At 38.1% G+C, this 13453-nt stretch overlaps 1 protein-coding gene across 1 annotated transcript in view; it reads right to left on the bottom strand.

The window, feature by feature from the left end:
• Window positions 1-13453, bottom strand: part of rasa2 (RAS p21 protein activator 2) — a 45049-nt gene that overhangs the window by 9232 nt on the left and 22364 nt on the right. The window contains exons 10-19 of the mRNA XM_030067145.1: window positions 12970-13123; window positions 12443-12591; window positions 12240-12354; window positions 11922-11996; window positions 10835-10958; window positions 10124-10230; window positions 9033-9116; window positions 8623-8700; window positions 8425-8498; window positions 7398-7504 (exon numbers count right to left, since the gene is read on the bottom strand). Coding sequence (XP_029923005.1) covers window positions 7398-7504; window positions 8425-8498; window positions 8623-8700; window positions 9033-9116; window positions 10124-10230; window positions 10835-10958; window positions 11922-11996; window positions 12240-12354; window positions 12443-12591; window positions 12970-13123 — 1067 coding nt within the window. The remainder of the gene's footprint in view (window positions 1-7397; window positions 7505-8424; window positions 8499-8622; window positions 8701-9032; window positions 9117-10123; window positions 10231-10834; window positions 10959-11921; window positions 11997-12239; window positions 12355-12442; window positions 12592-12969; window positions 13124-13453) is intronic.

The raw sequence follows: 13453 nt of genomic DNA, 5'->3' as shown, positions 1-13453 counted from the left end.
ACATTTTCATTCAGCACAGCTAAAAGTAACATTCCTCAGACATTTTGGTGCCCAAAGGAGTCTATGAGGAGGTACTCCAGCCATTTCTCAATGACTCCAAAAAGACAGCAATATTAGGGATTAAATACAATTCATGTTCATTTTATTCTGATTTGTGTTTGAATGAACAAGTAATGTGTATTATGACAATTATAGACTTATTATTCTAACTCCAGCTGAAATATGTCATGTTTGATATCATGTGATTCCATAAATCATGACTGTTAAAAAAAAAAGAAAAAAAAAGAAAAGAAAAGTAAAACCAAGTATATAATATTATTGGATCCTCCACTAAAAAGGTGCCCCCACAAATTGGTGCCTAACTGAAAGCACCAGCAAACATCCCTTTGCAAGAGGATCTTGATCGAGTCCAGGACCGCTTTTTTCACAAGAGAAAGAAGAGGAAAAGGGCAATCACACACTTAACATGCTATGGATTATGGATCCTTTCATAGGGACATGATCAAAGTTGTGCCTCGTGGCAACTGAACAAAATCATGTGGCTAATGATTCAATTCAGTAAGAATGACTGGCTACAGAGATACTGACAGAGAAGAAAGCAGCTCTTGCTCTGTCTGTCCACCATTACATTTCAGAGGTGCTCTCTGAGCAGTGCTGCGATGAGGTGTTTTCCATTCACTTGATAGTTCACATGTAGGTCTGAATCCTTAAGATCAGAATTAATCTATATTGGCTCAGAGCCGTGCTCAATTCTCCTGAGCACAATGCTACTCCACCCTGAGTTACACCTGTTATAGGATGGGTAACCCAGTCAAATAGATTAATATCTCACATAATCATTTTATTTAGAAAATGTGCATGGTTTGGAATGTGTTAGAAAGACCCTTTCCATGAGAAAAGTTGCTGAAACTTTGCTTGAAAAGACACACAAAACTCCATTAAGTCCAATGACAATTGGCTTATAAATGATAGATGTTCAAAGCACTACATTGCTGACATACACTTAAATTAACAGTAATACAACGTTGAAGAATTGGCATATTATGGCTGCACAACAGTCCCAGGCTTCAACATGAGAGCATGTTCATAAAAACACAGCAGTGACACTGCAGCATCCTGTGTAGCTGCAAACGCAAAGGCTTGGATGCATGTTCAAAATTTAGTTTCTGTTGCACACATCGAGTCTTGAGACGACAATAAAAGTAAACTCTGAAGTCATTCTGTGACAGGTTATGTCCACATGCACCATTCCAAAATCAAACTTGAGATGATGATGGTGTTGAGAGCTGTTCAATTTTAAAACCCCTCTGCAGCCATGGTTTCTAGTCTTCATGGCTACTTGTGTAATTACACAGGTTTTCTTAGACTGGTAAGCAGTTTATAGATTAATCTCAGCCATAAAATGACATTGCTTTGCTGTGCTAATATAAACAACAACTTTGTCCTAGAAGAATCAAAACATTTTTAAGCTTTACAGAGATACTTTTTTTTAACAGTGGCGGTAAGTTCATCATGGCAGAGTCTGATGGTCTGGTTTGTAGAAATCACCCACATAACATTTATCTCAATTTGGGGCAAAATGAGCCTTTACCTGGTAGACGTATAGCTCCTGACTTTTAAAAACAATGAGAGTTAACGCAAAGGAATGAGCATACACTAAAATGTAAGGATCACCAATTTATTTTTCTGTATAACTAATACAATTCATCATTAACCTCATGCATTTATCTTTCCAGATCTAGGGCCCTATCTTGTGCCACCCGCTACCCGTTGCCACTACCTGCTACCTGTGAATTGCGCATTTAGCAGCTTCCACTATCCCTAAACGGTATCTTGCAGCCACGCTACCTACTATACATTATGCCGACTCCGTTATTTGTGCCTGGAGGTGTGTCCATGGAAGTGTTTTATGCGCTTTCCCTACAATTGCTATCTTGAGCACACATTTCAGGGAAAGCGGATAGCGGGTGGTCCTGAGCACCTGCTATCCCATTTGGGCTTTTACAAGAACGCGCCCAGACGGCTTCAGTATGCGTCTGTCACAGGGTGACAAGGGCAGTGGGATGTGTCCAAAACAGTACTATGGGTTTTCTATTGTGTGACGGATTATTTGTTTGTGTATGAGTTAAAAGTATTATGGTTTGTTATTGTGTGCTGTGTTTATTAGTTTGTGTGTAGATTTGGTTTGCTGTGAATTATCCGTCGGGGACCTCCCCGACAGAGCCACGCCACACACACACGGTCGGACTGATACCGGGACGCCGTCGGAATGGACTGAGTATATTACTCATATAGACTGTTTAGAGGAAAGACTGTTTTAACTTGGACACTTACGCCAGTGTGTTTTATTGTTTTATCATAAGCCAGCAGCTGTGCTATATTTTTATTTTTAATATTTTATTTGCCCAATCTACCTTGTCAATAAATTGGTTTACACATAGTTCCACCTCTGCCTCTTATATGTGTGTGGTGTGAGAGGAGGTTTGGGAATCAAAGGGATTTCACACAGCCACTTTTTATTATTCAGATCAATTATTTTACAGTTTTCAATTTTGTAAAGAAAAATTCAAGTTGATACATTTTAAACAAAGCAGCCAGCAAAATGATGGTATATGGTAACACAATTTTCCATTCCATGTCACTGGAAAAAGCCACTAGCCTACACTGAGTCCAAGTGACCTGAACAATACATACAAGATGTGCAGCCACAGCCAAAGATGATGATCTTATTGAAACATTCCTATCCATTTATCATGTCCTCCCTTTGAGCAGCCAATCTAATACATTATTATGCAGCCTCCCGCCCTTGAATTCCTCTCAATAGCATAATATTTACTCTATTCTACATTCTCCTATAAAACTCCCTCAAGTCTTAACACTGTGTCACCATAATGAGTTTATCTTCATCAATTACAGTACAGTAAACATGCTCTTACATGGCTTAGGACCCTGCTTTTCACATTTCCCATTTCTTAAAACTCAGTTTGACTGTAATTACAGTCCACAAATCTGTCAAAGTTACATACTACAGGGGGAGGGAGGAGGAATTCATTCTCTTTATCACACATAGCTATCTCTATATATACATATGAAAGGAAGAAACCAAATTTTTTAATTTCACAGTTGTGGTCACATGGCCTTATGTAGTGGCCATTTCAGACATGAAAAATATACATTCTATTTAATTCATATGGGGATGAAGTGTTCACATGTGAAGGGCCTTGAGCTTCCTCTCCAAGCTGCTGCTATTACAGTTAAATATAAACATTTTAGCCTAGAAACATTGAAATTTGAATTTCATCACAGTCACTGGGGTATACACTATATTTCTGTATAAGTGAAATTTAGAAGTAAACAAACTGCAGCTTTCATGGAAAACTCTGGAGCCAACTATGGGACAAATATAATATAGTAAATTCATTTGTTCTCCATACCTGCCTAATCAATGAAGACAATACAGTTACTTAAAACTTCACTTACACCGCTTACTTACAAATGTGTAAAAATGTGTGCCTTGAAGAAGAAAGAATGAAATTTCGTTTTTAAATTATTTATATTATACAATCCTCACTTACCAACGTAATGCTATGCCAGTGTTTCCTCTGTAATTCCTTTATAACTGTGGTGCTTTGGAGATATTTCTAGTTTTGTGCCACATCTGTTGCTGTTACGTTATGTTTCAAGTTGAGGTTCTAATGATAAAAAAATCAATAAAATAAATAAAAAAATAAAATCAATCAATAAAAAATCAATATCATACTTATAATGGCAAGTGAAACCTTATAAATTAAATCATACTAAAACCAATATATTCATTATTTATAAAAACATCTAGATTACATACATTTGAGTTTTAGATAATACTAACAACAACTCACAATGTTTATTTTAATTTCACATTTCAGTGTTTCCCACAGACCAGGTAGCAATTTGTGGGGGAATTGAGTGTTGCGGTGTCGTGGCGGTTGGTGGAGTCGATCATCGGGGTGTGTGCAGCGGGCGACATTGAAACACACACTTTCTGAAGCTGCTATAGGTTAAATATACATCTGTTTGCTTATCTACTGTTCTTCAGAGTCATCTGCTGAGACAATTTTAAAGCTACAAGAAGCATTTGAAATTATTCAGCTCAGTCTTAATTCTTTAAAGTAAGTTCTTTAAGAGAGGACAACTAAAAACATTTTTACCAGAACCCTGCCTGGTTTCATTCCTCGCCCCAACTCCATACATCACAGGGCAGGCCAGTAAAATTACTTTGCTCATACAAATACCTGGACTTCATGTTGGATGAAGACCTGTCTTTTAAGTTTCATGTTGAGAATTACTCACCAAAATTGAAGTTAAAGTTTAGTTTTGACTTGAATTTTTGCCTATTTTAGTTGCAATCTTTAGATTCTGTGACATTCAAGGAATGAATTGCAAAAAACAACTAAAGCTGGAGGTTTTTATTTCAAATACTGAACTCAAGACCTACCTCAACCATTATCAACCTGTTCTTGTATTGTTTGTGTATTTTTTTTTCTGGTAAAATAAAATAAATAGTATAATGTGACTATATAAATATAATAATGAAAAGAATAAAATACTATAATTAGATATAAGAAACTACTAAAGATACAACAAGGCAACTAACTAAAATAATGAAACAGCATTAGCCTATTTGGTGCATTGCTTGCATGCCCTGATTTAGGTCACCGTTTTATTTTGAATATGTAGCCTATGTTAAGCCTTCTTTCAGCTTAATAAGGCCTAGGCTATTTGTTGACCGGTGAACAACCTGGTTTCAATTTGCAGAATGTTAAGAGAGCCCGCTAATAAAGATGTTTCATAAAATGTTCTGATTTTATGCTTGGGAGATAGCATCAATTAGGCAACCCCGTGAGGAACCGTGAGGAACTGCTCAAACAACATTTTACGTAGGCTAGTGGGAAATCCTTATTTCTTGTGAATGTTAAGACATTATTATTAACTTTTGCATGAATGCTGAAGCGGGATAAAATAGGCTAATGCAATAATGCAGGTTCCTCACGTTAAAATGCTATGCATCAAAACTGTAATACTTTGTTTTAAATGCATATGACTCAGGGATGTCAAGGCTATGATTAAGGTAATCAAGAGCATGGCCTATAACTTTTAAAATAAGAGGGTCGGAAAGCAGGTTGGGTACATTATTTTAATTAATACCTGCGGTCCGAGCTGTGGTCAGGTTGGATGAAAATGTCGGGCGAGTGCGGGTCGAGTGTACCCGTGCACTACTGTCATGCTTGCACACGTCTGTGTGTGTATGAAGAAGAATGACAGGGAGAAAGAGCGCTATGCAGAGATGAATGAACAGAACAATATTTATATTTTAAAATCGCATTGGGGGAAAAAAGCGCAATCAATTTGTGGCCTTTGGTGTTGATTGTGTGGCGCTGCACCACACATTAGTCTATGTATGGGAAACACTGCATTTCCTCTTAATGTGGTGGTGCACCAATGTTAAATAAATACAGAGGAAACACTGCCTATGCCATTTAAAATATACCCAAACAACCTTATCATACCATCTTATCAGATATGCAAAATTAGTTATTAAAATATGTAATGATGATGATGATGATCAATACAACCACTCAAGCTTACTTTCACACATCCATACTTTTTAAACTTACAATAATCGTGGCATTAAAACTGCATTATAATAGGATTATTAGTGCAAGCTGCTGTTCTGATCTGTGCCAAACCTAACTAACTAACCTCATCACCTCATAGAGAGGCTGTGATCAAAGATGAAACAAATGACTTGTTACATCTTCCTACAACAAAAACCGCTGTTACCTCAGAAAGTGGTGCTGGCAAAGGGAGGTACTGTCTGGCAGTATACTTCAAAAAGTACACAAACACCCACAATATCTATTACCATGTCATGGTAATAGATATTGGATGAAAGCAGTAAACAAAATGTGGAAAACAGGTTTTTCAAAAGATGCAAAAAGTAAACTAAACAACGATTAGGAAGGAAGCTGAATGTGCAAAAAACTTTATTGCAGTTGCCTGTACAGTACGTTCAAGACTTTGTGTGTTTTTTGTGCATGCTCATAAGCATTTTGTACATTACGTTTTCTTCCGTTTTTTCAGTTTTCATGTTTAATATTACCATATTTGCTTATCCTCTTTGAAAAAGCATCCTAAAAGTGATGTGTTGCTCCCAACAGCTGTAATCATGCTTGAGTGACTGTGGCTTGGCTCTGTTTATAGATGGTATGGATGATGCACTACACCAGTTCAGTCACATTTGTTTTTGATCACACGCGACTGCAGAACCAAGAAAACAGGTGAGTTATTTGCTACAGATGACACACGTACTGAAACAATCAACGCTCGATACACAACTGTATCTGGAGTGATGATGTTAAAGATGAGGAGCCACACACCTCCTCAGGCACACCAACTAGTCTGAGGTTTTAAATGGACTGACAAGACGACCGTGCACTGAAGCCAACTTGATTAACAAATCTACATGGCGTACAAATAAAGACACGAATTTCAGGTAGTGTTGCCAATAATTAGGAGTTTCATAAACCCTGGCCCTGTCTGCAAACTTCCTGCTCTGCAGCAGAGGATGTGCTTACACACAAACACACACACACACACACACACACACACACACACACACACATACACACACACCATTACCATTATCATTATCAGCTAAAGGTGCAGCTAAAAACTGTTATGGATCACTTCTTCTGTGGCAGGTGTCTATAATGTAGCAATAATATCAGGGAAGCCATTCTTAGCTGGCAATACGCCAAACCCACAACAAATAACATCCTCAAGGTTATCAAGATATTAACTGCTAGAGCATATGTACATAATGAAAAGTTTTCTTCAGAGCTGTATACATACTGGAAGTGAAAAAAAGAAAAAGAGATGAGAAAGACTGATTACTAACACTGTGGTTATGGGTGCCACAAGGGGCACTAAGTTTTGTTTACTTCTCAGAAAATTAGATTAGCCAAACTTAACTGTTACGTTATCAGTGAAAAGCTTGGGTGATATAGCATTTTATGAGGCGGCACGCTGAAGTTTGACCGCAGTGAATTTGTGGCAGACCTTTTTCAAAGAGCTCCTGTGAAAAGCTCTGTGTACACAAATATAAAGGAAAAGGGTATATAAGAAGAAATGGAAATATATCCTTAAAAAAACAAAAGAAAGCAAAGACAAAGTTAACATAAAGCATAGATACAAAATACAATTTCTGTATCTAATGTTTTTGGTATTCACATTAATGATGGACAAGACCGAAACTACGTCACTACAATTTGCTGTGGTCTTATTCCCCTCCCTTGGATTTCACATGTTATCCTACAGCAGAGGAAAATATATTCTGGAGGGGGGATAACATGTCTTACCTCTGTGTTTGTGGTAAGAGAGCTCCCTGTTGGTCACCCTGAGCCACCTCTTTTTGAAGTTTTTCTTGCCAATACGTTTTTTCCCCTGGGCTCGTTTCTGTACCTCCCTGTAGAAAAACACACTGGGTTGAGTATTCAAAGGTTCAATTAGGTTTTATACAGAGAAAACAAATAAACAAGACCCAGAGTAATTTGACTCATGTTCCTTTGAAGTTTGAATAAAAATTGCCCACAGAACATGAAAGGTTTCCAAGATATAAATTATGCTCCAAGGCTTTTACTCTGGAATAAATGACACTAAAATTTCAGAAAGATTAAATGGTCAGTTTATACTGCCCGGAACGTGCTTGCAGTCGAACGAGAGCTTAACTCCCCCTCAAATGGAATGAGGTGGTCTATGCTGTAAGTGAAGCAGAAGATCGTTCAAAGACAACTACTGTCTGAATCCTTGTGTTTTGAGACTTTGATTGCAGCAGTGGAAAACCATCCCTGTCGATGCCACAAACCTCCTAAAAATGAATGCCCAAGAAGCAGGTGGGTACTGTGCCATGTCATCTTCCAATCAATTTTGTGAGGCAATGTGTTTTTAAGGGATTCCTTCCTGGCCTCAGGTGACTGACACCTAAAAGTGTAATGAAGTGTGTGCACAATGGAAACCCTAAACTTGGGTACAATGAAATCAAGATGAAACAGAGAAACTCTGGCAAAGTCAAATTAAAGCTTCATGTTTACATGCTGAACTACCTAGCCTGGGCAATTTTCAAGTTGGCAGAGGTTGTTTTTTTATACTGTATAAAATACATGACAGAAAATGGGTTCTTTTGAAGGTGGGAAGATGAGCCCTGGTATTTCCAACTATGCTGATGGTGACCAGACATAAACAGGAAAAATACAGAGGTAGATTCACATAGACAATAGGCACGCACTAAAACACTGGTATTATAAGGCTCTGCAGACTTTAAATTCAATTTTTATCTCAATTCTCTTTCCCTTTGATCTTGGACAGGCTCAGAATGGAGCCACTCACCCCTCCTTGAGAACCACAGCGTCCGCCACACCACTTGACTCCTTGCTGACATTAGAGGAGATTTCATCAAGAAACTGAGAGATACAGAATTGAGACAGAAACCAGTGCCATGTGTTAAAAAAATAGAAATGATAAAGAAACACATATGCACATATTCACAAACTACACTGCTCTGGGTACCATCCATTCAAAAATTACCTTTTTCACTTTTTCTATACACTTCTCCTCTTGGAATGATTTGAAGAAATCACACATGTAGGTTTCTTTGAAACTTGACTGAGGAGAGAAGATACAGACTTAAAATCAACATGCAAAAGCTGTTAAATGATGCATTTCTAATGTTATATGATGGCTACAAAAACATAAATGGATAGTGCAAGCCATTACCACACTGTGTATTTTAAAATATTCAACCTTTTTTGACACTGAGGACCTTATTCTCAGCCCAGGTCTCCGAAACCATAAATCATGATTCTGCTGAATGAATCCTACACCTTGAAATGTCTAAGATCACTAGGCCTCTAATCTCTAATCCTCTAATCTTGCTGATTGAGCATGAAGCTATTAAGTAAATGTTTACTTGTTTATACATGTACTTGTGATCTTACCAGCTTCTTGGACAAACTGCCCCAGCTGCCCAGAGTCTGGATGGTTTTAGAGATGAGTGTGAGTGTGCGGGAAATCTCAGGATCCTAGAAGAAAAGTACAAAATGTAATGTGAAGGCCACATGTCTGATGAGTTTGGTCTGTACAGATTAATAATAATAATAATCTTTATTACACAGAGATGTGGGAATTTGCCTTGGCTTCCCAGTTGGTTAAAATAACATCAAACTAAACCACAATATATTTTTAAATTATAAAAACACACATCATGCAGTTAATACAAACAACAATAACTGACACAGTTCCAGTGTAAAGGGTGAGTATGAGTGAAGCAGAATTATTGCATTTGGTAGGAAAGACTTCTTGGTTGCTGCAACAGCCAAGAACAGCTAGGGATACATGGGATAACTCTCTCAAACTCAGAGTTGCAGAGCATATCACTCAATCTGCTATTTGCTGGATCTTGATCGCCCTGTGTCCTATAAGGTGTCACTTTTGACAACTACCATTCTAGGGAGGGGAAATCCACACAACTCTCCTCACAAGTTTTACTTCTGCTCCTTCGTCTTGTATTTAAGTTCCCACCTCACTCTAGGGCTTAGACCAAATTAAATGTGTTTGATTGTGATCCCAAATATCCATTTTAGGAGTTGTTTCACTTTAATCTGGAGTTAAAGGTCAGACCACATAGGGAGGATAATGTGTCAGAATTTGGAAGGAAATATTATGTGTTTCCTTGCCAACACTGAATTGTATCCATTATTAACAAAATTTGTGATGATGTTGAAAATTGTCATGCACAACAAAATTTACATTTCAGACCGTTTGTTGGATGTTTTATTGCAGTGTCTCTCAATCCAAGCTCTTGATCACTACATGCCTGCTGGTTCTCTATCCTACAAACTACTTGGCATGCTAGGTATAAATAAGTCTCTGATTAGACGGCTCAAGTACAAACCAGCAAGGCTGTGGAACTTGCCAGGATTGAAAACCCTTGTTTCAATGCATTTAAAATTTTTCATTAAATTTTGATTAAATCGACTTAAATCCTTGAAAAAACACAGAGCAGAAGAGGACAGGGACATGTACTTACAGGATGATGAGAACGGAGCTGGAAGGAATGTGGGGAAAGAACAGCGACAGCAAAGAACCGCAGGAACACAAAACTGCTGACAGCTGAGTACTGAACGTGTGGATCACCTATAGATGGAGAAACAAAGAGTGTATTAAGAATTGAGCGTGATCAATTGAATTCTGAGTCATAAGAGTTTTCTAAATCAAATTTGTTTGTTCAGTGAGGACACCTATCAATCATGCCAAGTATAATGCACCCAGAGATGATCTATTACATTTGAGTGTATAATCAGTCTCTCTTATTCACATTTCTACCTCGCATGTAAAAGGAGTCAGACAGACCGAGAGAAACTGTTCAGAAATCTCAAATGAAACTACTGTTTATAGTGAGATATCTGGCACCACCTTAAGGTGGACATATTTATTACAACAAGTTGTTTCTGTATCAGACAGTTTTGTCTACCTACTTTTCAAAACATGGATCCATTTGATTTACTTTTTGGGCCAATTTTTTGCTCTAATGTCCATTAACAATGCTATCTTGACTTGTTTCTTTTTAACTAGGCTGAATTTTTTAAGATTGAGTTAAGTTTTAAGACAGGACAACCATATCTGATATTTCATGCAAGTCTGAATGTAAATTCCTCATCTCCAGTGCTTACAGTGGTTGCAAAAATTGTGGTGTTATGATGATGCCACAAAAGCCTCTTTCACTGGCTCTATGACTCACCTGGGAAGCGTTTGGAGGCCAATTGTCTAAGTGACCTGAAGACGTCACACATGAGTGGGGGACAGCTGGAACTGGACTGGGTGATGGATGAGAAGACCTTCTGCACGTAGCCCTGAAGGTTCTCCTGCAGAGACAACAACAGACATCTGTACTTCCCCTATTTGTGAGATAATGCATTTTTTTTTTTTAAATCGATTATCTAGTTCTCACTCCTATATTGTCAACCCTAACAATAGATGCTGTGAGTTCAGTTATATCTTTGGTCTTTGTAGCATGGAACTCATAACCAGATGCAAATAATGGTCTTTGGTATGAAGAATCTCTTGGGGTTTCCCCCTCAGGTTTGTAATGCAAGTTGCTTTTGCATACCTAATATATGTTTTTAAGGTAGGATACCATAAGTCTAGCAAACTCCATAGTATTATGAAGAAGAGCGCAACAGAATACATTTCTGTTCTAGTTTGCCCATGATTTGATGCAGGTTGTGGATATCAATGAGCTGATTAAAATCCCAGAAACTACTTAAATTTCTGGCAAAGATGAAACAGATTACGTATTTAGAGAAATACATCCTTTCATATTATTAATATTCCAGTGGTATTCCAGTCGTACTGCAGCCGGTTTAATATGTTTGTGAGACATGATATGACATCAATTAATAATCTCTTTGATGCAGCCCACATTTTTCGTTGTTTTATTTTGGCAACAACATACAAGTTAAACTGCAGTAACTGCAAACAATGATTTCAGAAATTTTGGCGGTGCTGGGTGAAATGAGTTAATGAGTTAAGCACTTGATGTCAAGCCCGGATAGGATCGGATTCCATCACACATCTAATGTTTTATCTGAAAAACCCACATACATGACAATCAGCCTAATCAGCAAGCCTTAATAAGACCCTGCGATGACAGCCTTTCAAACTTTAAAAAAGAAAAAAAATCTCCTGGAATGTTTGGAGCCCTCAAGTCCAAAAACAGCTTGGAAAGCGAACACACACACAACAATCACTCTGCGTCAACCAAGACTCATTAAAACACATCAGCATCTTGTAATGTAGGGTCCAACTAGAAACAATATGCTATTTACCTTGTTGACCTCCACGTTATCACCTTCTTTCAGCTTAATTGGGTCAATCTCACATGTTTTGTTGGAATCACAAATCTGCGAAAGATAAAAAGACATTAAGAAGCAATCAATTCATAAAGTAGTGTGTAAATGAACCAAGGTTGACATTTCATCTTGTTGGCTAGGAGAGATTTATTCCTATTGTCTTGACACCAGAGTGTGAGCAACATTCTCAAGCTATTCTTTGGATTGTCACTTAGAATTTTTTTTTTTTAAATGACGACAGCCTCGATTTCTTGGTTGTTGTAGCTGTTAGGAGCTGTTATTTGTTGCTCATACCTCATCTATTACACTCTTCAGGGTAACGGTCAGGTAGTTCTTGCCCACAATCTTCATCATGTCATCAATGCAGCGTGTTGCCAGTGTGTTTCCACGAAATATGGTGTTGGCCTCCCTGTATGAACACCCATACTTTTTAAAAATTACATTTCTTTCCAACCTACACTATACATAGATATTTTGATTCGGGGGGTTGCACTCACTGTGTGTTCTCCAGCTCCAGGGCAGCCACAGCAGAGACAAAAGGCACAAAGCGGTTGTTGTGGAGCAGCAGCCGAACCATGGGCAGTATGGCCTCATATCTCTCTCTGCAGATGTCCCCCAGGATGTGTGCTGCTGACGCTGAGATGGGCTGAAGGTGGAAAGGAGAGACAACGGGCCATGAGGGAAGGAGGAAAGAGAGGAGAAGGAGGGAAAGTGTAAAAAAGGTAAACAAATGAAAAAGAAGGAGGGGAAGAAGAGGAAAGATAGTGGAGGAAATACATAAATGATGAATTTCACTGTAATTTTTGTAACCCTCATTTTTACAAAAGAAGGAAAGTGGATAGGTAACTGCCAAAATAAAGGAAACACTAACATGAATTGTCTATTTACAGAATTTATGTCTTTAAAAGCCAGACCTGCTTTGATGAAGCTTTACAGAGATTCTCCATGAGTCTAGAACTAGAAATATATAACACAATGCATTGTTTTCCCTTTATTTGGCATTTACCTGTAGCTATCTTGTTACCTTTACATCTGGGGATTTAAGCAGCAGATTGCAGAGTGATGTGTAGCAGGTAGATGGCAGCACTGTGTCCTCTATGTAGGTCAGTTTCAAACGCAATGAGCCCAAGTCATCAGACTTGGACTTGTTACCGTTCCCTTTGGGCTGGAGGAGATACCTATGGACCACAGGGAGACAATCTAATGCTCAGTGCCCTGGTGCATACATTTTGTTTTGGTGACACACACTTCATATTCAATACCTCTGCTGTCAATTAGATCAAGACTAAACAAAATTAGGAAATAATGGAGGAAATGAAAGAAAATGAAAAGGACACACTGAACCCAAGACAGTAAAAGAAAGAGCATGGGAGAATTATCCCTGAGTACTTCTGGATGTGTGGGCTCATATTCATTGCTATTTTTGCCACCTGCACATCTCCCCATCAGCCAACAGGTGGAGCAACATACAACATCATGACACAAGGAGATGAACTCTGCGGAGCTTC

This window comes from Myripristis murdjan, chromosome 13, assembly GCF_902150065.1.
Source record: "Myripristis murdjan chromosome 13, fMyrMur1.1, whole genome shotgun sequence".
NCBI classification, from domain to species: domain Eukaryota; kingdom Metazoa; phylum Chordata; class Actinopteri; order Holocentriformes; family Holocentridae; genus Myripristis; species Myripristis murdjan.
The sequence above is the reverse complement of the archived record's forward strand: the minus strand, read 5'-3'. Positions and strand labels throughout refer to the sequence as shown.